Source organism: Perca fluviatilis, chromosome 23 (genome assembly GCF_010015445.1).
Source record: "Perca fluviatilis chromosome 23, GENO_Pfluv_1.0, whole genome shotgun sequence".
Taxonomy (NCBI): domain Eukaryota; kingdom Metazoa; phylum Chordata; class Actinopteri; order Perciformes; family Percidae; genus Perca; species Perca fluviatilis.
The window spans coordinates 25276958-25301957 of NC_053134.1; the positions used below are offsets into that span (position 1 = coordinate 25276958).

Below are 25000 nucleotides of genomic sequence, written 5' to 3' on the forward strand. Positions count from 1 at the left end.
AGATGCTATCCTATCAATATGGGCCAACCTTTCTAAAGAATGCTTCCAGCACCTTGTTGAATCAATGCCAACGAAAAATGAAGGCAGTTCTGAAGGCGAAAGGGGGTCAAACACGGTATTAGTAGGGTGTTCCTAATAATCCTTTAGGTGAGTGTCCTATGCTTTGTGTAACATAAGAAGTGATAATGTGGGGGTCTATAGTATGAGCAAGGAGTAGGCCTGTCACGATAACAAATTTTGTCCCAGAAATGACTGCAATAAACAATAATGTTGTTGAGAGACCATTTTCATCTAATATAATGATAATGGCATAATAATGCAGGTACACCTTTTCACACTTTTATTTCTAAAGAATATTTAACACTGGACCTGGAAGACATTTTAAAATAGCCACAATAAATGAACAATACAACCAAAAACGATAAATAAAATGGACTCTCAGTCTCTGTTAACCAAGAAATGCACTGGAATAAAAACCAAACGCAATCAAAACGTTACCGTTACCTAGGGGTGGGAATCACCAGAGGCCTCACGATACGATATCATCACGATACTTTTGTTACGATACAATATTATTGCGATTTTAAACATATTGCAATATTCTGCGATATATTGCAATTTATTACCTTTTTTCCAACTTCAAATTTTTCCCAGTTTCAAATGATGTCCCCAAAGGAAACTTTTGTCAACATCGGCTTTATCTTAAGAGATACATTTCTCTGTCTGTTCATCTCACTTCAATTTTATTGCTGCAAAATGGGATCGTCAAGCAGACAGACTGACCCATATATCATAAAAGATCAATACTTGGCGTCTGTGTATCGATACAGTATTGCCACGAAAAAATATCACGATACTATGCTGTATTGATTTTTCTCCCCTACCGTTACCTGAAAACGGCGTGCAGTTTCTTTTTAGCATCTCCCATCACACTTTCAGTCACTATGACCACTACTAGGGTCAGAGAAATTGTGCCAAAAATATGAACAATAACGTCGCTGTCAACAGGCTCATCTGCTAATGTTAGCTACCGACCGTTAGCTTGAAACCATCCAGCAAATAGACGGTACCGTAGTCCGTAGGGTGCCGTTACCTGAAACCGGTGATTTAACGTCACTCATTTTACACACAGTTTAACAACAAAACTAAACGCTGAGTGAACATTACTACGTTTTTCACGTTGGTTTTGAGCAGTATGCACCCCCACTGTCTCATCGGGGGTCTGATAAACAGTCAATTCATCTGCCGTATTTCTGATACCGTGGCGGCACAGGAAAACAAAACAAGCATGCAAATAGAAATGATCGAGGCCGGAAAAATTATCGAGCTCATTTTTATTTATCATGCGATTATTGATTTATCGCGACAGGCCTACCAAGGAGCAACCAATCGGTAACCTCCCACCTGGAACAGTTCCAACAGAGTCACCCCCTCCAGAGGGCCCCTCTGGAATGTTGCCCTCTGACCTGGTACCGCAGTAAAATGGAACCATGTGTATCTGAACCCCCTATAACAAAAACTTAAGCCAAAGTTATAAGAATTTAGATACACTTTAGCATTTATCTAGACCGTCTATTCATAACTGATTCTACTTCACTAACTAGACCACTAGACTAACTGTTTATTGACTCTTTACACCATCTCAGCAGTGATATAGACTCTCTGTTCATGTATCGCATATCCATCGACTTACTTACACCTCACTACGTACCGGCATTTGTAATGCCCACTTAATCTGCACTTTATATAGCATATTGTATTCAGATTTCTTGTACTGTTTTGAATGTGAAACTATATGTTGTCTTGCATGATCATGATTACTACATAAGTGGATATTTAAGCATGCGTGTGTTCAAAGGTATTTCATCTATTCTAAGGATCTTCCATGTAAGGATTAGTTTTCAAGGTAACATTATCTCACAAAAAGAAATAGACTGGAATGTTTAAATCTATTAGCGGTATCTTCCATATAAGGATTCGTTTGAAAGTAACTGTCCCACAAAAATAGATAGACTGGACTGTGTGAGGACAAAAAGAGTATAAAAAGGATTTTAGAGTATAAAAAGGATTTATTCTGGTGTTCAAGTCAGTCACTCTTGTGCACGCAGCGGTGTGTGTACAACAGGTGTCTCCTTGTCATGAGAGTTTAATTGCTGTTTGAATAAAGCTGCATTTGATCTAAAATCCTCGGAATAGTCATCCGTTGAAGTCTCCACCATCATTTCCATGATATCAGCCCGATATATCAATGATGTTGTAGAGTTGGTCAAAATCCCTGCCATTAATCCACTGCTTTTGCACAACAGAACATTATGTGTTCCCCTCCTGAGTCCATGGAGCAATAAGCACTCCCTGCAGGTAAAACAGACAAAAAGGCTGCAAGTGGGAGCGTTTAATCAAGGAAAGCCAAGCTACCTAATGTTGGCTTATGTTTGTTTTTAGCCGTGCTGGGGGCTTGGCTTTTGGGATGGCAATGTCGGCCTGCAGGTCCAACCTTTGGGTCCAGACCATAGACCTAGTAAAGCACACGCTGTTGGATGCTGTGCTCCTCTCCTACTTCAATGCCTAACAAATGTATCTCTTTCTCTCCCTGACCCTGTCTTTCACCGGTTGAAATATTGTAAACAAATTAATAACATAACTAATTCCACTGGTGGGACTGTTGAGCTCTGTCTCGGACTGATACCTCCGGTTCAGGCTCATCCTCAACACGTGCCTTTCTCAGTTGCGGAAAATACTTTTCAAAACTCATCTGGATTGAAGCAGCAAACATTCAGCGTAAGAGTAAAAAATTACATAACATTATTTATAATGCATTTATTTGAGTCACAGCTGCTACATACAGTGTTTTGACCTCGACAACCCAACTGCATTTTACCGCAAACTTGCGACTAGTTAACTTTCTAAAGTGGGCGCAATCGCTTGTTGTGTTGCTAAGAGTCGGGTCGGTGATGGTGAACGTGTGATTGTGTAAAGGTGTTCACAAGATAGATACCAACCTTTGGTGAACTTGTGAATTTGGCCAGCCGTCTTCTCTCCTTGATGGAGACAGACGCTGTGTGCACGGTTGGATCGATGGTGTTTCCAGGCAGCTAACCCTCACCTTAACCCTAACTATAACCATTGCCGCGCTGCCTGGAAGGTGACGTTGGGGGCTAAAAAAAAAAACAGTGGGAGGTGTGTGTGTGTGTGTTACAAGTGACAGGACAGAGGAGAGCAGGGAAAGGAAATGCAGAAGAACGTGTTTTAAATAGCGTTTAAAAAAAACCGCAATGTGCGGCGGCCGGCGTTGATAGTGAGGCGCACCGCCACACATTAGTCTGTGTGGGAAACACTGTCCCATAATCAGTTAGACTCAAATATCCTGTAGGCCCCTTCACAGGTCATAGGTGAACATTACCTAAGTTGTTATTCAGATATCAGCTTTCAGAATACATAACAACCCTGGAATCATTCAGGGCTCCTTTGCTTGTTATGATCTTAGACCCAACATTTGGATCCGAGCCAGTCTTCTCACGAAGAGGTCCCTTACCATAACACTCTGACCACCAGTTCACATATGGAAATGCTGCACCCCGAATAACCCTTCATGAAACACATTAGAATACATGCAGAAGGAATATTTCCACCCCTCATTATGATCGAATGCACTTATTCTGTGTTGTGGAAAATCTCTTTGGTGTTCGGTGATGAAGCTGCAAAATAAGTTTGTCTGACACGCTGGAGTTCTCTAAGTTATTTTCTTTATTCTTTTGCAAAAGAATGAGACAGTTTAACAGACTGGCAAGCAATCTGAGAAAGTGTGTCAGTGAACAAAGAAACTTCAGGGTTTTTATAGCTGAGCATGAGATGGGAGGGACCGTTTACCTGCTGACACTGCTTCTTTTACTGCTGAGCTTTGAGCTTTTTGTGGAAGTCTTCCTCGGCCCGCGGAAGTCATTCTCTCATGTAGAGCTGAGCTTTGAGGCTTTTGCGGAAGGCTTCTTCAGGCTGCGGAAAATCTCCTCAACCCGCTGCCTCATGTAGAGTGTGCATGAGGGAGACAGAGGGGGCCGCATAGGCTTGCATGACCGATACAGGAGAACCTATGATCACCTTTTTAGAATAATAGAGTACTGAATCCCTATAACTGATATATTATATAGAAAACCGAGTAAATATTGTATAGTATAAAGTTAATATATATAAAATGATGAGAATATAAAAAACATGGAGTAATGGATAAAATATGAAAGAAATATCACACATCAGTATGACAGATAAAAACTTTCCACTACATCTGACAAAAGCATCTGCTAAATGAATGGAATGGAACGCAAAAAAAAAGCCAAAACAGTGTGGACGTAGTCGCCGTCTCAGCCATCTCTCTGTCCTCCTCCACTTCCCCTCTTCTCTATCTTTTTGTGTTTCCATGTGCAGTCTCCAGAGGACAAAGTTCCAGTGTGGTACATCATGGATGAGTTTGGCTCCCAGGTGCAGCACTCTGACCAGCCCAGCTGCGGCATGGCTCCCTTCTTCTACATCCCGGGCATGCTGGCCTACTCTGTGCTCTGGCCTCTGCAGGACCTGCAGGAAGGAGGTGAGAGCCGGACACACACTCACTCACACTCTCACACACACACACACACACACAGGTAGATGGAGGAATTTTAAAGGATACGTCTGGAGATTTCTTTCTATTGTCAACTGTTGTGGCAGTTTTGCAATTCCACTCTGACAACGAGAAATGAGACAAAATCTCTTACAGCATTGTCAAACTTTATCAATGGTCAGAGCATGGTAGACAAGACAAAGGTTAGTTCACAATATGCACCCTGATGAGAAGCTGTTCACCTCTTTTATACCTCGGAGCAGTCTTATATTTAGTCTTGTGTCTCCTCTGTTCATGCTGCTTCTTATCAGTTTTGGCCTTGCCTGATTGTTACCAACTGCTAGTTCTCCCACAGGCCGATTTATTCATGCGCAGTGATAAATATGTGTTATACTTTCAGATGCAGAGGATGAATCAAAGAATGTTATCAGGAGACTGAGATGGTGCAACATTACATAACAGAATGAAACAGTTTAGCAGCTCCTCAGAATGACAATATAAATAATAAAATAGTAAATAGGGCTGGGCGATATGGCCAAAAAAAAAAAATCCCAGATTAAAAAAAAAAATAATAATAATCTGATTTAAGATTTAATTGATTTTTTTCTCCCCCTACTTAAAATCAATCTGCAGATGACAGACATTTTTCAAAACAAGTTTTAACTTTTTTTTTTTTTGTCTCATACACACACACACACGGGACTGTATATTCAACAACAACTAAACAGATGCGTGAGATAAAACTGTTTTCACACAAAAGTAATTCACTTCTCGTTCCTCGCTCAAAGTTCAAATCATTTTAACGTTATTGCGCAACCTTGCCCCTATTTTCACCTGTTGCTGAGTAACGTACATTAACATCCCATGGTCTTTTGAATGTAGCATACCGGTAGCAAGCTCCTTCGTAGTAATTAGTGGTAAAAACAAACGTCGAAGAGGAGCTCCGTGCTACACAGCGGTGATTGCTAGTTGTTTAAGCCGCTACAGACCTTTGTCACAGCTCGGTCGTATCAGCGGCATTTAGTAGATGGGTTGAGCCGCAACAGAGTTCCTCAACACCGCCTCTGGTGCCCCGCATGGTGCCCCGTCAGGTCAGCGGTAGTTGGTGGTTCAGTTATTCGAGAATAGGTGACTCTCAGCCAGTGTTCGAATTATACTGTGGCCTTTGGGGGAGCCCACTTTTCGTGCGCTTGCGACTTACAAACATACATAACAGCTACAAGTGTATGCACTATACAGTATTTACCCTATTATACTTTATTGACAGGAATTGATAGGTCAAACAGCCACCCACAAATAGCCTAGTCTATAAACAAAGCATCAGGCTGTCTTTGAGATTTCACGTGAACAACGGTTAAAGTTACTCAGGCTATCAAAGAATACCATAATTCCTCCGTTCAATTAGGCCTAAGCGACGCACCCCCCTGCTTCCATCCTTAACCGTTTTGCCAGCAGCGTGTTAGCATTTGACCAAAGTGCTGTGTCCACAGTGTGTGCACTGTGCAGACTTACAGTATTGCCTGAGGCCTTTTGGAGGAGCAACACTTAGGTTTTAGTTTGTGATCTCCCTACAGGGGAAACTGTCTCCCCCCCGTTTTAGCTTCAACTCTTTACTCTGCAAACTAAAGTGTATTTGCATTGGGAGTTGCACCTGGAATTGCCTCCAGCCTGAAAATAAACAAGAACATCAAAGGATGCAGCCATGTATATGAGCTCTTTCAGTCTCTCCACTGCTGGGCTGTTCCAGTTTAACGAGAGAGAGAGGAGCAAGAAGGGTTAGGATGGGACCAGCCTCTGACGAGCTGATACCAACACCATCTTCAGCCAGAGAGGACATTATTTCTTCAGCTTCTTCTTGCGTTGTCACGCGGCGGTAGGTGTGCTAACAGTAGGGCTGGGCGTATCAATCTAAATATCGATAGTATCAATACCAACATGAGTATTGGTATCGGATCGATACTGTCGTGATGAGATCGATACTTTTGTTGCAGTTTCGAGCACAGCGTCTCTTCAAGTCTGTGCGCAGTATGCAAACAGCGCATCTCTCTCTCTCTCTCTCTCTCTCTCTCTCTCTCTCTCTCTCTCTCTCTCTCTCTCTCTGCGATACTAGCCCTGTATTTACTTGGTATCGGATCGATACCAAAATTCCCAGTATCGCCCACCCCTAGCTAATGGGGCTTGCAGCAGGTGAATCGGTCGTGCTATTAACGTCATCGCTACACAATTTCTTAGTAAAACCAAAATTAATTAAACTGCCTTGTTTTCTTTTTGCCATGGCTATATGATAACTAACTGCTTAATGGCCTCCGTTTATATTTTTTCTATGAATCTTTCATGTAGCCTACTAAACATGAGTTGAATTTGCACCGCAGCGCCGCCACGCCTTGATGCTCATGACAAGGATAGCATGTATAGTTATCTTCATTGAAGTGAATTAGGTTTAAATCGCTGTCATGTGTGAATGAATATTTTTGCAATTTTACACATAATAATCCAAGATGATCACATTACACAAAACTAAAATTGCACGTCAAAATGACACACTGTTAATATTTTTAGAGACCCCCCCAAAATTTCACAAATCACATTTTCAGGGGAGCCCATGTCTTATTAAGGGGAGCCTAGCTCCCCCGTTGTTCGCACCGTGCTCTCAGCCGGGGACAGAGCAACGCGAGTTGCCAGTCATTTCGGCAGAGATTCCGGATAAGTAAGTAATGAAACGACTAGTTATTATATATAGCTGGCTATGTAATGTTAGTCCCTGTCGCTGCCATGTTTGTGTATCTCTATGACAAACGCGCGGGGGGAGGGCTGAGCCCGTTCGGAGCTACGGGACCCCAGAGGGGCGCGTCGGCGGATGTTAAGGAGAAAATCAATTTCCATTTAAACAAATCCACGTTAACTACACATTCGAGTTAATCAATAAAATCGATTTATCGCCCAGCCCTAATAGTAAAATATAAATAGTAAAAGATCTTTATTCTTGAATATGGATCTGAGTCAGTCTGCAGACAACAACGGAACTTTAGATCAGTCACACAATATTTTTCACTCTGAAGTTTACTAAAGGTGCTGACACACCAAGGAGATTATCGGCCACTGGACAGTCTGGCGAGGTCAGTGACTCAAATCTGTTCGGTGTGTCCCGTCCCGTCGTCAGTCTGGGGGGCTGTCGGCGTTCATTTTGGCCGACCTGACGTGTTCAGTCGGGCAGGGCAGTCGGGACTCACCCGGAAATGGCGAGCGGGATGAGGTGACTAGAGGCTCTCAAAATCTGACGAAAATCTTTTAAACTGACCTTTGTTGATCTGAAATGAAGACAGATTCAGCAACTGCATGGCCTATTTCTCTCTTAAAATGTTTTCAGAAACATGTTTCTGTGAACTATTTTAGTACAATATGAGATCGTATTCTGAACGGCCGCCATGACAGTCTGGCTTTGAATTTCCGGAGAAAACAAACCCATGTGACGCGTTCGTCCAATCAGCTGCCGGTTTTCATTTCTTGCGCAACAATACAGATTTGCGCCGCCTGCTGTTATGGAGACGTATTACGTCTTGTCTCGTCTTTTTGGTTTGTTCTGTGGCACTTTTTGGACCAACACGGGGAGACTGATCATTTCGACTGGCTTTTCTGTCAACGGTCGGCCGTTGGCTATATGTGTAAGCAGCTTAAAACGCACCTTTTTATCCTCCTCCCTCTAGAAGAGCCCACACTGCCTTTGTTCTGACAGTTCTGGGTAAAATTACAACCGTTAAGGACAGAAATACCCTTCTTGTAAACCATACATATACATATATATATATATATATATACAGTGCCTTGCGAAAGTATTCGGCCCCCTTGAACTTTTCGACCTTTTGCCACATTTCAGGCCTCAAACATAAAGATATAAAACTGTAATTTTTTGTGAAGAAGCAACAACAAGTGGGTCCCAATTATGAAGTGGAATGAAATTCATTGGCTATTTCAAACTTTTTTAACAAATAAAAAACTGAAAAAGTTGTGCGGCAAAATTATTCAGCCCCTTTACTTTCAGTGCAGCAAACTCTCTCCAGAAGTTCAGTGAGGATCTCTGAATGATCCAATGTTGACCTAAATGACTAATGATGATAAATAGAATCCAGCTGTGTGTAATCAAGTCTCCGTATAAATGCACCTGCTCTGTGATAGTCTCAGAGGTCCGTGTAAAGCGCAGAGAGCATCATGAAGAACAAGGAACACACCAGGCAGGTCCGAGATACTGTTGTGGAGAAGTTTAAAGCCGGATTTGGATACAAAAAGATTTCCCAAGCTTTAAACATCCCAAGGAGCACTGTGCAAGCGATAATATTGAAATGGAAGGAGTATCAGACCACTACAAATCTACAAGACCCGGCCGTCCCTCTAAACTTTCAGCTCATACAATGAGAAGACTGATCAGAGATGCAGCCAAGAGGCCCATGATCACTCTGGATGAACTGCAGAGATCTACAGCTGAGGTGGGAGACTCTGTCCATAGGACAACAATCAGTCGTATACTACACAAATCTGGCCTTTATGGAAGAGTGGCAAGAAGAAAGCCATTTCTTAAAGATATCCATAAAAAGTGTCGTTTAAAGTTTGCCAAAAGCCACCTGGGAGACACACCAAACATGTGGAAGAAGGTGCTGTGGTCAGATGAAACCAAAATCGAACTTTTTGGCAACAATGCAAAACGTTATGTTTGGCGTAAAAGCAACACAGCTCATCACCCTGAACACACCATCCCCACTGTCAAACATGGTGGTGGCTGCATCATGGTTTGGGCCTGCTTTTCTTCAGCAGGGACAGGGAAGATGGTTAAAATTGATGGGAAGATGGATGGAGCCAAATACAGGACCATTCTGGAAGAAAACCTGATGGAGTCTGCAAAAGACCTGAGACTGGGACGGAGATTTGTCTTCCAACAAGACAATGATCCAAAACATAAAGCAAAATCTACAATGGAATGGTTCACAAATAAACATATCCAGGTGTTAGAATGGCCAAGTCAAAGTCCAGACCTAAATCCAATCGAGAATCTGTGGAAAGAACTGAAAACTGCTGTTCACAAACGCTCTCCATCCAACCTCACTGAGCTCGAGCTGTTTTGCAAGGAGGAATGGGCAAAAATGTCAGTCTCTCGATGTGCAAAACTGATAGAGACATACCCCTAGCGAACTTACAGCTGTAATCGCAGCAAAAGGTGGCGCTACAAAGTATTAACTTAAGGGGGCTGAATAATTTTGCACGCCCAATATTTCAGTTTTTTATTTGTTTAAAAGGTTTGAAATATCCAATAAATTTCGTTCCACTTCATGATTGTGTGCCACTTGTTGTTGATTCTTCACAAAAAATTACAGTTTTATATCTTTATGTTTGAGGCCTGAAATGTGGCAAAAGGTCGAAAAGTTCAAGGGGGCCGAATACTTTCGCAAGGCACTGTATATATATATATCTATCTATCTATCTATCTATCTATCTATCTATCTATCTATCTATCTATCTATCTATCTATCTATCTATATATCTATATATATCTATATATATATCTATCGCTAAAGTACGCAAACTAGGGACTGGTGTCCAGGTCACAGTGAAAATTAAAAACTAATTTTGTAAAAAACTTCATTGTAATTTTTAATTAGCTGTTGGAAATGATTGAGCCTTTTTTATTTTTATTTTTTTAACAAACCAAAAAAACAATATTTGTGAGCGGTTTTTAAAGAAAAACAAAGAAACAATAGGATACTTACTGAGAGCCACAGTCGGAGGTCCAAGAGTACTGATAGACAACATTTCCACAGCAAAAACTGTATTATTTCCACAGATGAAGTAACCCGTGACTATGCGTATGGAGAGACGGACCCCCTGGTGAGGCGATGCCGTCTGTTACCATGGATACCTGCTGACCTAGAAGGGGTCAGCAGTGTCACCACTGAGCCTCTGGACTCCTACTACGAGGTGAGGGCTACCACTTTGATGTATGAAACGCAACAGAAAGGACTTCTTTTTTTTTTGCAGCTTTTGATTTAGTATGTTAAAGGTGCTGTAGGTAGGATTGGGAAGATCCAGGACTTGTGCTGCGTTCTATTTACCTCGGAAGCCGGAGCTGGGAATGAGGTCATACCCGAGTTGAATGCGTTCCATTTAAAGTCGGATTTTCATTGTTTTCATTAGCTCTAGCCCGGTTAGCTATTGTTAGCAATACCAGTTGATAACCACGCATGTGCCTTAGTGACACAAATAAGACAGAAGTGCTTATAACTTTGTTACTGCAGCTTTCACAACTGTTTATACAGGGGGCAGCCATGTTGGATTTTGAACTCGGGCTACTGCAAGGTTTTCTGATTTCCTAGCTCGGAAATCTGAAGTCAGGGGGCGTGTTTCCGACTTTGACCTCGGAAAATCCGAGTTCCAAGGTAAATGGAACGCGGCATTAGTCCAAAAAATTTGAACATCGACAACTTCTCAGTCCCTGCCCCCTTTCCGCTAAAGCCCAAAACGGTCTCCTAAACCCCTCTGCCCACAAGGGAGAATGGATGCGTGTTCATGAGCAGTGATTGACACGCAGTTAGACGTTTTTAAATGGCCTGCTTCATGTAGTTCTACTAGAACATAGGGTCAGTTTCAACAAATATGACAGAAAGTTAGTTCTATAAGGCTTACCTACTGCACCTTTTAATGGTCCAAAAAAATAAATCTTGTTTCCAATTATGCTTCTTGTTTCTCAAATCCTGGTTTAGATCTTTGGGGTATTGTTTAAATGCAACAATAACAAAAAACATGTTGAAAGTAACAAATACCTGATTAGGCTTCCATAAGCAAGAGTTGGCTTGCCTGCCAAGATTAATTTACAACAGGTCAGATTGACCAGCTGTGCATGATAAGATTAATTATTTCTTCCAATGTTCCAATTGGTTATGCTAGATGTTCCCCTTTTATTATGTGTGTAAATTTACATAACTAGATAATGTAAATCTATGCCGGGTGAAGTGCATTTTTTTTACAGTGTATGATAGGCATCACCAATTTACATTAGAACACACATCCTCAATCTACATCAATGACATATAGCACAACAAAACAGGGCCTAAGAGACAATTACATTATTACACTACTTAAAACGTTATGAATGATAGTAGTGTTAATTTTGTCACCTATTTTTAATTTAGTCTTAGTCTTATGCCAAACATTTTTGTTAGTCAAGTTTTAGTCGACTAAAAGTCTCGTCATTTTAGTCTAGTTTTAAATAATAATAAATTAATAAATAATATATATATAATATATATAATATATTAATAAATTAATAAATTAATAAATTATTTCTGATAACCATTTCAGTCAAATAGTTATAAAAATAAATAAATTTATATAAAGTTATATAAATATTGAGCCTCTTCCTTATTTCACCAGTAAACGACAAAAACAACCACTGCATTGGAAAAGGATATTTTACAATAAAATAAATGCAGCACGAAACTGGCGAGGCGTATTTCAAGTGAACGCAACATATGTGTTTTTCAGACAACGGCAGCTACAGACTGTCGTACGTCTCGTGTTGGAATCCTACACAGTGAAATAGAGACAAACCTTTACACCGTTTAGCTGTCAGCATTGTAACCCTTTTATATATGTCAATGATTGTAACCGTGTTTACTCCAACTGCTAGCTAACGGTATGCTAACGTTACCTGCTGCCAAGTGTAGTGTTAACTAGCGCCCCATGCAGCGATGTTTCGGTTGACTCTAACGTCCGTTTAGGAGCATCAGAGAGAAGCGCAGGCATTTAAGTGGCACCAAAATCTGCATTGCTATTCGGTCCGGTAGATAACGGTCGTTAGGGCACCTGTCGGTGTCGTAGCACCGGTCTCGGTAACAGCTGAATATTCTATCTCATGATGAAAAGTAGAGACGATGTGACGCAAAATGAAGAGAGATTTTATCTTAGTTTTTATTTTATGCAAAACATTTTAGTCTCGTCTTTTTTCGTCAACAATAATGCATGTTAATTTAGTCTTAGTCAGCGTTTTTGGACATTGGCGCAGTCTCGTCATCGTCTCGTCTTAGTCATGAAAAAAAAGGTCGTTGACGAACATATTTAGTCTCGTCTCGTCTGACGAAATTAACACTAAATGATAGGTTTGGTATTTACGCATGCAGGTGTTCCAATGTATCTCATCTATTCTAAGGATTTTCCATGGAAAGGGTCAGTTTGAAGGTGACACGGTCCCTTAGAAATAGATTGGAATGTGTGAATCTATTAGAAGTATCTTCCGTAAAAGGAGTAGTTTGAAGTGACGAGCAATGTAACAGTTACTGAGGCGTCGTATCGCTTTCTTGTCAAAAGCCAACTCCCCTTATGCCTTCCCCTCGATAACCCCCGCGTCTACTATGCCCTCTTCTGCCGTACGGCAACACCAGTTATCGTCAGCGGAGCGGATGTTTTGGTCTATATTAAAAGGAGTTATTTCAGATACTTCCCTGATTGCTAGTTTATTAGAGAGACACACACGTCCGTACAAACGGGCCCTCGTCTGGGTCAGGGAACCCGGAGACGAGGCAAGAGGCTTTGATTACTACCCTAGACGTCCCCAACTCACGGGCTCTTATCCCCCTGTGTATGAGAAGCACTGCCCGAGGGGATCTGTACAACCAAATGATTGTTCTTAAGTACTCACGGTTTAAGGCCGCTCCTCCCAGGATCACCGAAGGTCCCTTCATTCCGAAGGACGCCCGCTAGCCTTCTTTGGTCGCTGCGCCGATGGAGGCCAAGCGCTCGGGGGCTCTGACCAGCCAAGCGGGTAGGGAAATGCACTCCCGCTGGGAGATAACAGGAGGTTTGACTGTAAAGATCGGTCCCCGCCGGGCGGCAACTCACCACGGGCGGTTAAAGAGGAGTCTGAGCTGTCCCCTGTGGGGGTGGCCCCCGCCCTTACGGCTGGGGTGGAGGAAAAAGAGAGAAAGTCTTCCAAAAAGGGCACAAAAGATTTACGAGGTTTTTGGTTCCCTAGCTCAACACGAGCTCAGGTATTTTTATTTTATATGAAGCAGAGAAAATAAAGAACAAATACGCTAAGTTGAATAAAAATGAAAATGAACGAAGCCCCAAACCTAGTAGATTCTGGGTGTAATTCTCTGTCTGCTGAGGTACTGAAGCCCTTGCGTCCGAAGCACAAGGTGGACCTAACTCAATTTCCTGCCGGCGAAGCTCCCCTATTTATGTACAGTTTCGGTTCACTCCCCCAGGCGCAGCAAGGTTTGTTTCACCATTTTTTATGTCCATATAGGGTGACACAAGTTAATGCAAATACAAGTCAGAAGGCATGTACAGGAAATTTCACATGTGACCATGTTCTGTCTCTATGCATTACACAAGCGAACAGCCCAGTTCAGGGTCAGGTTAATGCAAATGCAGCTCTACGCATTACGCAAGCTAACAATAATACAGCTAAATCATGTAGGACTGCCCGACTTCCACCTCCAAGCTAATGCAAATACAAGTCAGTTTTACGACTGCACATGTTTACATTCAGCCCCATCCTCCTTTCTCAGTCCTCCACACATGAACTCTCCTCTTACAGCATGAAGGAATAAAAGAGACCGAAGACCAAATTCTGGTCTGGCCCAAATGGCCGGACTTAATCTGACTCCAATTCTATGGTCTCTACACCCTGAAAAGTGTTCGTTTACTGGTAGATCAGAGAAATAAAACTCAGGATTCGAAATAAGACTCAGGATTCGTTCAGTTAAAGTTAATAACAAGCTTTAGTGAATGATATTGCAAAATACAATAACTTGTGCACAAGGATCAGATTACTTCAAGACAAAACAGCCTATCGCTAAGACCTAGCAAACAGACAGTGTCTCCCAGCATCTAATGCCGGCTAACCCAGAACCCTCACTTTTTATCCACTTTCTCTGCTTCATACGTGGTGCTGTTATCAGTTGGTAATAGTATTTTTGCAACAAGTGTCAGAAAACCCCTTGGCTTCCTCATGCCACGGTCATTTGGACAGCTCGTTAACATTAAGTTACTTTATGATGCATTCCATTTATCAAATGTATACATTGGTTACAGATTTTACGATGTTCTCACCCAACTGGGCGCCTGCGTATTTTTCTCTGCCGGGGAGTAAAAATAGCCAAGGAAATTTATGACTTCACCACATTTTCTCACCGCTTGTGAACACAGTCCCATTGTTCTTTCACCCTGTTCATCTGGGAAAGGAATCCTCTTTTTGGTTCAAGTTTTAATTATCTTTTTCGAGCAAATGCTGCATCTTCAATTTTAATAATGTCTTATCACTTCCCAAGACCAGATGGCTTCCTCATGGCCCAGAGGGAGGGGGAGAGGGGGAGAGGGAGAGAGAGAGAGAGGGAGAGGAAAAAAAAAAAAAAAAAAAAAAGAGAAAAAAAGAGAAAAAAAAGAGAGAGAGAAAAAAAAAAAAAAAAAAAAAAAAAAAAAAAAAAAAAAAAAAAAAAAAAAAAAAAGAGAGAGAGAGAGAGAGAGAGAAAAAAAAAAAAAAGAGAGAGAGAGAGAGAGAGAGAGAGAGAGAGAGAGAGAGAGAGAGAGAGAGAGAGAGAGAGAGAGATCATGAAATCTGAGGCCTTACACTATACTCTTAATAAAATAATCCTACAAGCAGCAGTCTCCTAATCTGGCAGACAGTCATAATGCAATCCACAACAATACATTTCTAAGCAGTAATATCGTTATATCAGTAATATAGTTAGCTGTTTTGGGGTTAATACGTTTCTAAGCAGTAATATATAGATGGAGTGGACTGTGTGAGGACAAAACAAGTCTAAAAAAGGATTTATTCTGCCGTTCAAGTCAGTCGCTCTTGTGCAGACACTTGTGTATGCTCAACGGTCGTCTCACTGTCATGCGAGTTTGTTCACTGTTTTGAATAAAGCTCCAATTAACCTGAAATCATCGGACTCGTCATATGTCGAAGTCTCCAAACATCATTTCCAGTTATCAGCCCGATAACAATGAATGTGATGCCTTGGTGCCTGATATGAATGCTGTGCTTTCAGATGAAGTTTTGCATGTAAATTGTTCAAAGCTTAGTACGTGGTCACTACTGTAGTGACACTGGAGATGATCCACGTAGATGAGCTGGAAAGAAAGAATAAAATGGAACGTATGAACCTTTCTTCATAATGCTAGTGAAGTCCGTCGAGTTAGCATGTTTAAATTACCACGCTGAGGTTTTGTTCCAACGGTTCAAATGAGACGCAACGATGAGTAATTCCTGCATATACAGGATGTAACCGTCATCTAAATCAGTTAAAAATATGCAAGAGGAACGCATTTCTTAATGGGAAAATAAAGCTAAAAGGTTTCAGTTTCCTGGGGTGGCAGTAGCTCGGTCCGTAGGGACTTGGGTTGGGAACCGGAGGGTTACTGGTTCAAGTCCCAGTACGGACCAAAGTACAGAGTGTGGATTGGTAGCTGGAGAGATGCCAGTTCACCTCCTGGGCACTGCCAGGTGCTCTTGAGGAAGGCACTGTACCCCCCCCCCCCAAACCCCTCAGGGCGCTGGTCCAGCACTGGCAGCCCATTCACTCTGACATCTCTCCATTTGTGCATGCATAGGTCCTGAGCATGTCTGTGTGTATTTCAGGCCTGTGTGTAGTGATTTCTAACGGAGTGTAAATTGTAATTTCCCCACTGGGGATCAATAAACAGTATAAATTAAATTAAAATGTTTTAATTTACCCAAGAACCAAGGAGACCGCTTTACACAAAATTTGAGTGTAGAAAGATAATTTGTCATCAATCCATATTGTAAAATATATGTATACAGATACTTTTTCATTTTCAATTCAATTTCTTCTAATGTGGTGTTTGCTTTGGGTTTTTTGGTACCTTTTTTTTAAGATGAATTTTATCTGGTAGCATGACACCTGTTTGTTAAATAGCCCATAGCCCCCCACTCCACCAACGACCGACGCCTAGCCAACAACCTTAACGAGTTCTACTGTCACTTTGATAGACAATCAAAGCATTGATAGACAATGGGTCAGTCCTGTAACCCCCCTCAACACCTCCCAACAAAGGCCCCCCCCCCCCCCCCCCCCCCCCCCCCCCCCCCCCCCCCCCCCCCCCCCCCCCCCCCCCCGCGCCGGCCCCCCCCCCCCCCCATTCCCTGACCTCTGTGGTTATGAAGTCCTTTGAGCGCCTTGTGCTTTCACACCTCAAAGACATCACTGACCCCCTCCTGGACCCCCTGCAGTTTGCCTACGGAGCCAACAGGTCTGACGATGCAGTCAACTTGGCCCTTCACTACATCCTCCAGCACCTGGACTCCGCAGGAATCTACGCCAGGATCCTGTTTGTGGACTTCAGCTCTGCCTTTAATACCATAATCCCGGCTCTGCTCCAGGAGAAACTCTCCCAGCTTGGTGTGCCTGACTCCACCTGCAGGTGGATCACTGACTTGCCAGAACTGACGCTGGATGCTCAATTCCTGTCATTCCTCTCCTGGCGCCGTTCTTCGTTAAAAGCCATAGTACATATTCTTTCTAAAAGCGGTCTCCTTGGTGCTTGGGATGTGTCTCACGGTCTCAAATTCAGCAGAAGTCAGTCAAGCTCCGAAATCCTTCACCATCCAAACCCCTTTTAAACAAATCCCTCATATATCCGTTCAATACTTTCTACTAGTGCATTTGTTGAACACTATTTCACACCTCTCAATGTCTTCTCCAGCATGCACAAGTTGATATTTTGATGGGAAAAGTACACACGTAGGCAGCAAAAATTAATTTTGATCAACTCCCTCACAAAAGTCTCACTCATATGGGAGACTGTTAGGTCATCGCTGTCCTCTGTGTCTATTTCTCCAGGCCATAATATCGGAGATTAAGGAGCAGCTTCCTGTGGAAATCCAACCCTACAGTGTGCCAGAGGACAAAATCCTAAAGTAAGTCTCTCACCTCAGCAGCTCAACATGGGACCTACAGAGATAAACCACCATTGTGCAAAATATTAAAGCAATATAATATACACATGTACTGTACACTTTTGTTGCTGATTTCCTTTAATAATTGACTTTAGTTGGACTGATGGGTTGAGAATGTATATCATTTACTTTTTATTATTGTTATGGTAAGCACACAGAGCTTAGGAATGTCCAGCAAAGGTTGCAACATCTCAGTGAGAGTCACATTTACAGTTCGAGGTCTCCCAGAACCAAATGTAGGGAATATTACCAGCATAAAAAAGTGAACTGATAGCAGGATCTTACATTCATCAGATGTTAGGTAACACTGTATACCCCCCCCCCCCTCCTTCCCTCCTTTCTCAAGGTAATTGCAACACAGTGTTGGAAAGAATCTCAGGTCTAGACCCAGATGAGACATTCCAGCAGATACAAGCTGCATTTGTTGATAAATTACTGGGCACATTGCACCGTGCTTAGAGTACTAGAACATACATACAAAGTGTTTCTACCACACGTTCATCATTATTACTGCTGACATATTGCAGGGGTCTCTGGAACCAAGGGAGCAGACTTCTACTGGAAAAGGAATTAGCCAAAAAGTTGTCTGTCTTGCATGCTGGCATCATGTGGAGCAGTCTCAAGGGGGGGGATGGGAGTGGGAGAGGTGAAGAGGTCAAAAGCTCCAGGGGAAAGAGGGGTAATCAGACCTCAAGCACAACAACTTAAAGAATCTACAGAGGATGTTGCAACTTGCAGGAAGGAGTATATGGTCTCCTGTGTGCAGTGCTACTGATAGCCATTTTGGTGCCCTAAGCATAATTCCTTTTATGATGCACCCCCCCACCCCGTTTTTGCCAGTTTAACTTTTTATTATCAAGCATATAACTCCATACCAATAACACAATAGCTGCATCACAATGTAACACCTAAGAACAATAAAATGGAAATGCAAAATCAACTTTGTAAACACAGTACACAGAACAGCCAAACCATACATACACACAAGTATTGGGATGTGAAAAATCTTTGTAGAAATGAAATAATCCAATAATACAAATTTAAAAGCACAAGTATACAAGTAAGCAATCTTCTTCAATAAAGCAAAGATTTAGAAGCAGAAAAGTCACACAATTTGACTTTACTTTGTCAACATACTATGTAGAACAGCTAAAACAAGTGCATAATATTATCAAAATAACCCATATGATTTTTGCTGTGTATCTGTCCCTGAACTGCTGGTTGAGAGTGGTTGATCAGGGCTTGGTACTGTTGTGGAGTCTACAGATGATAAATCTAATCTAATATAAAGCATAGAATGAATAGAATGAGTTGCAATATTGCACACAATTCAACAATAATGTTTGCTTTATATAATTCATAATGACATTTCATATTTATATCTTACCTACAGCAATAAAAGCAAAATGACACACCTTACACAAGACTACATTTCTGAATCGTAAACATTGTTTTACCATTTAATTGAATACAACTTAAATATGTCTACTACAAAACGTTTGTCTATTTCACCGGCATGCCTTTGCATCCTGACATGAATGCAGTCATAAGGCCAGTTCATTTTGTCATGTAGCTTCTGTCCCATTCAGATGTAGCTAAGCTAGCTCTAGCAGTAACACTGAAAGTCTGAGTTCTTCAGACTTCACATTATCAAGAGCCTTTTTCTGTCCCACTGCACATCCGCCTAAAGTGAACTGAGTTGGTGAAGTGCGTGACGATAATTTTTAGAGCAGTGTCCAAAGTTTGAAATCAGTTCTACACCAAACACGACAACGACCAAAGACAAGAAAATACGTAGCGGTGACCACGATCTGATCTAAAGAGCCGACTGGTTGACCATCCCTTTGGAAAAACAGCTGATCTGTTGCGCACCACTCTCTCTCTCTCTCTCTTCACGGAGAAACCGCTGATCAACGATCTACTAGCACAAGTGTAACAGAGCTGTGTGATATTGTCATCAAATATATAAATGAAAATAGGTTGAGTATAACTTATATTTACATATACATATATTTACATATAAGCCTATATACAGATGCGTCACATCAGAGCGGTCAAAGCACCAAAAGCTTCCCCGGACTTTTTGACGTGTGTGTGTGTGTGTGTGTGTGTGTGTGTGTGTGTGTGTGTGTGTGTGTGTGTGTGTGTGTGTGTGTGTGTGTGTGTGTGTGTGTGTGTGTGTGTGTGTGTGTGTGTGTGTGTGTGTGTGTGTGTGTGTGTGTGTGTGTGTGTGTGTGTGTCCAGAGCTTCTTTTGCAGCTCAAGTCGTTGGCGGCGTGTACATATTAGCAATAACGTCAGCTAGTTCGAGGTGTATGCATAGGCTAACCATTACATTAGCAGCACATTTCCCTTATTTAAGAATGATTAAACATGCCTGCAAGTGATGCACATGCACGGCTTTCTTCTTCCTTTTCTCTGCTCCTGTCTCCTGCTGTCTTTTCAAGGTCATTTCCAAAAAAAGTTGACTTAGCCCAAACTTCTTCCAGCGCAACAGACCACTGAGATTAGGAAGGGCACCCACGGGGAGCTTGGGAAGTTGAGTGTGTGTGTGTGTTTCGGGGGGGGTGCACCATTGTTGCTTTCTTGAGCAATGAAATATATCTCTTGTTCTGCCTGTTTTGTGATATACATGCCTAAAAAAAGTGCCTAATATTTCTATACTGAAATAATATCGGCATTATAATTATTATGACTATGATGATTTTTCATTAGGCTATTTTTGGTGCCCCCTCAGCACGTGGTGGGAGTGGTGGGATCGGCAGCACTGCCTGTGTGGGTTTCTGACAGGCTACGTACTGAGAAACCCGTTCTAGTTTCCTGGCCAGCCTTTTCTCTTCACTACTTCATTTGTCTATCTCTGTCTTGTTTTTTGTGATGTTGTGTCCTTCTTACTTGTTTTCCACACACATACTTTTTATCGTTGCGTGCTCTGCTTTCAGGGTTTACTCCGACATGTCCCAAGTAACAAACAACCTGACCCATCCACGGTTCCAGCTGACGGAGGACAAAGAGGAGGCTGATGTCATTTGGAGCTATAATCACATCAAAGACTACAGGTCGGCCACAAAGCAGCACACACACACACACACACACACACACACACACACACACACACACACACACACACACACACACACACACACACACACACACACACACACAACATACATTCACACACTCCTGGTGGAACCAGGCTGTGAATATTGCCACTAAATGTGCTTGTGAGTCCAGCATTTAAGGTCTTTTTAAAGGTCCAGTGTGTAACGTGTTTAATTATTCATTATTGAAATCTGTGTTGCCCGTTCACCAACTTGTCCTTTTTCATGAATATTTACCACCACCATCAATTCCAAGTATTCCTATTGGCTGGAAATTTTACATTTGCATTCGCATGAACTGAGGTAGACACTCCATATTCATACATCTTGAAATACGTTAGCCGGTAAGGGACAGTCTTCTTCTTCTTCACCCAGAAAAAGAAAAAGGAGATTGTAAAGAGCAAGAGAGCGGCTTTTTGAAGCGTGAAGGCTACCGTAGCTGTAATACCTACTTTGAACTGCGTGGTGCGAGAGAGTTGATTGCGATATATGATTTCAACGCTAGATGGGAGAAATTCCTACACATCGGACCTTTTTTAGTTTTAGTGACTGAGAGGTAGAACAGGGCAACTCAGTTGACAGTTGTGAAGAATATAAATACCAGAAACGCTGAACCCACTTGAGTACAAGACCGGGAAGGTAGAACAGTATATGAAATACATGGCCTATCCCAAATCCTAGTTTGTGCATCCCCGATTCCGTTCCCCGCCTCTTCTCCTCACATCTTTTGATTTCTGGATCGAGACGATGAAACAGTAATCCAAAGGATGACATGCTAAAGCAAAATACTTATTTCCAGCACAGTCCTTAGTCTCGCACACAGGAGATTTTAGCGGAGGAGTCGAGCAAGCGATGTGAGTGGAGAGGAGTCGAGGTAACAAATGGCATTTAACAAATGAGACATTCTTGCCTCGGAGCCTCATTTTAATGGGAGGCTGATTTTAAAAATTACGAGCGGCACAGCTGCGTTATCTGTCCACGAGCAGAACACAGTTTATGACAACTTCGATATTTACTTTTCATTCAATTTGCCGCCATTGGAAAAGAGACCTCTGTAAAACTGCTGCCAAGACACCTCGAACTGCAAACAAGGTTGATTATCACTCTATTTTAAAGTAGTTTTTTTTTTCAATCCATGGAATTTTTATATTTGAAAAACGTCCCTGGAGCCGAGAAAAGCTGCAACAATGTAATGGCAAAATGACCTTTAAACATGATTGTTTTTATATTCTACATGATTTTCTTATTTTCTTCTACATTTTGTGTTAAACCTTGGTTCCACTTGGAGCTATTTTCTTTTGGGGCCTCTTTTTAGCCTTCTGTTTTAGCAGATAAGTGTTAAAGGATGCCATAAACAAGTGTGAACTGTGTCTCTTGGACACATTCTTTCTCCCCCTAGCAGCTGAGATTAACAGATGTTGTGTCTTGTCTTAAAACCGGGGCAAAAGGGAAGGTTGGAAAGCGATTCCGAACTGTTTATGGTGTTTTGTTGGCTGTTTGCTCCTGCTAAAAATATTAGGAGGAGGGATGGCTCTGACTGGAACAGAAACTTCCGCCACAACATCACCACAATGTAAAGTCTATGGGCCGGCAGGAGAAACACTATTGCGCATATTCAGTGGGCCGCATATCACTGAAGTAAACCAGGAAGCTCACACACTTTTTTTGCTGTATGATCCAGGAGAATAATCCTCATTAATTCTTGAACCACATATGCACCATTTTGGGGATCTGGTATCCAGCTATTATTACACATCTGTGTTTCTACCAAAATAACCTGGAAAATGTCAAGTACATAAGATAATAAGTCCCCCAAATACATACCTTACCAAAGGCTTGTAACAGCAGCTGGTAAAAGTAGATTGGACCACTACTAAAGGTTTATATGTGCCATAGGTTCAAAGTAATATGTTGACTGTAAATAGAGGATTGCTGTATATGATTGCGGTCATGTCAGGTCACTTTTAGTTGCATATATAATAGTTGTCAGCCAGAATGCATGTTATACAGTTTGGAAGTTTGAACCATTAAGCTGACATTACGCACATGAACATCTAGAGCTGTGTTTCAGTGTTTTCATGTTTGACTTTTTGAATGCATTTCATCTTAATCTGGTTTAATGAGAGAGTGATGCTTCTGTTATGTGTAATTTACGGATGTAAGCTGCAGAAGGTGCTCTCTGCAGTTTAGTGCTGCAGCTATCGATTATTTTAGTAATCAAGTATTCTACTGATTATTTCATTGATTAATCGGATAAGACATACTTTTGCTTTACAGTAAACAGCGATAGCAAATATACAAAAGAGGTTTCCTTTTTTCGAAAAAGCAAAAAAATTTTATTGCCTGTATTGCGTACAATAACAGGGATAGATGCTTATATTTTTAAGCACGGGCCACATGGGCCACCAAGCCCCCTCTGTTGGCAAAAGTAGCCTACATTTTTGGTGGCCTGAATTGCCTCTGGCTCTTTGCACTGGATATGCAAAAGAGCTGTTCACCAACCAGAGGGTAAATGTGACTGTACAAAGCTTACAGCAGGTCCATTCAACTACACTGTTCTGGGGGGCACATTTTAAGAAGGCTAATCTGAGTGAGGAGAAAGAATAAAGAATGCAGACACCACCGGCATGGTCCGGTGACGTCATTCACGCACATATTAAGTAGCCGTGAGGTTCTCCAGTGGGGAGGGGCTTGTTTGTCTCTGGCAGCAGCTAAGTTTACAGACATTTGTCAAAATTTCAAGATTAGTAGCAAACTAATGAACAGTTAGATTACAAGCAGCATGTTTGCAGCTTAAAATGATCCCAAACTTTCTGTTGTTTTCTCTCGCCTGTCTCTTCTCTTAACCCCTCACTATTTTTCGCTTTTTGTAATCTGCGCCGTCAGTCCATGGATGTATTAAGCGTCAGTCTTGTGTCCAGCATCAGCCCGTTGTGCGCTAGTAATAATCGTCCGTGCGTAAACACCGTGAGCCTTAGTTACATTGATTAAACGAAGCTTCGAGGCAAAGAATTTTGCATCGAGGATTTTTAGTAATCAAATTATTCGAGTAACTCAAAGAATCGTTTCAGCCCTACTGCAGTTTACAACTGCATGTCTCAATTGTGTAGTTGCATATAACATGGTGGACAATTATTTAGTTAATTATTTTCCTTTTTTACACACAATCTGCAGTGGATAATACAAATGTGATGCTTTTTTTGGATGGCACTAAACCATTGGACTATACATACATACATACATACATACATACAGGGCATGAAATTAACACCCGCCCACTCGCCAAATGCGGGTGAATTTTGCAATTGGCGGGTAACAATGTCAATCTACCTGCCACTATGGCGGGTAGCCAATGAGAATTGAGTGATTCAGATGCCTAACTATCAGTAAGCAGGGTACGCGGTTGCTTACGGGCCTGGTCCAATCAGGGGCCCGCATCACTGGAAGACATTGATTGACAGCTGACCAACTGACCAAGCGGCAGGGAGAACGGGTCAAATTCATTTCCTTGTTTATGTTATGAAGACGAGACGTGTGTGACTCGAACATCTCACATTACCAACAAAACGTACAGCGAATTGACCGTGCAAAACATTTCAGACCGTCCTGCCAACATGTAGACATTGTAACATCAATGTACGCTGGAACGATTTTTCACTCTTAAGTCTTAAGAATGTGAGTCCCAGCCCAGGATAGGAAATTAACTAACAATGTAAAGATCAACAAGCCACTGACACATGTTCGTATTTGATTCATTCAATAAATTATTATTTTGTGTCTTAAATCCACCAGCCGTTTTCATATTATACCAACATCATCATCATCCTGAGCCTTTTTGGTAAGGTTCCTAGAAAATCTCAGCCCAGAGTAATTAATTAATAGTACTAATTATTATTCTCCCCAAAAAAAGTTTCCTTTTGATTTATTTTTAAGAACTATACAAAAAAGTTGCAACTTCTTTGCAACAACTCATGTGTTATGGTCCACATTCACCAGTGTTTTTGTTGTTGTGGTGCGCGTAGGCTACTCCTGATTTTGTCAGTCCTCTCATCTCTTATATGCAGTGGTGTAACGAGCCAACACCGGACCCCTATGCAGTATTATCAAGGCTGGCCCCCCTACTACAGCACGTGTGCAATGTCCATGACTAGGCTACCATGAATAGGACAGGATCTTAGAGACACAGCAAGTCCTGTTTTTCACCTTTTATGAGGCAAAAAAAAAAGTGGCTGGTGGTCAAAAAAGTTAACTTCATGCCTTGCATACATACATACATACATACATACATACATACATACATACATACATACATACATTACAAACTCACTTTCCAAATATT

The 25000-nt window shown here is 41.7% G+C and overlaps 1 protein-coding gene across 2 annotated transcripts in view; it reads left to right on the forward strand.

Moving 5' to 3' along the window:
• The window catches only part of ttll12 (tubulin tyrosine ligase-like family, member 12), an 85346-nt gene that overhangs the window by 12962 nt on the left and 47384 nt on the right, over window positions 1-25000 (forward strand). For both annotated transcript variants that reach the window (XM_039791863.1, XM_039791862.1), the window contains exons 4-7: window positions 4420-4579; window positions 10422-10555; window positions 17446-17522; window positions 20503-20619. In XM_039791863.1, the coding sequence (XP_039647797.1) occupies window positions 4420-4579; window positions 10422-10555; window positions 17446-17522; window positions 20503-20619 (488 nt within the window). The remainder of the gene's footprint in view (window positions 1-4419; window positions 4580-10421; window positions 10556-17445; window positions 17523-20502; window positions 20620-25000) is intronic.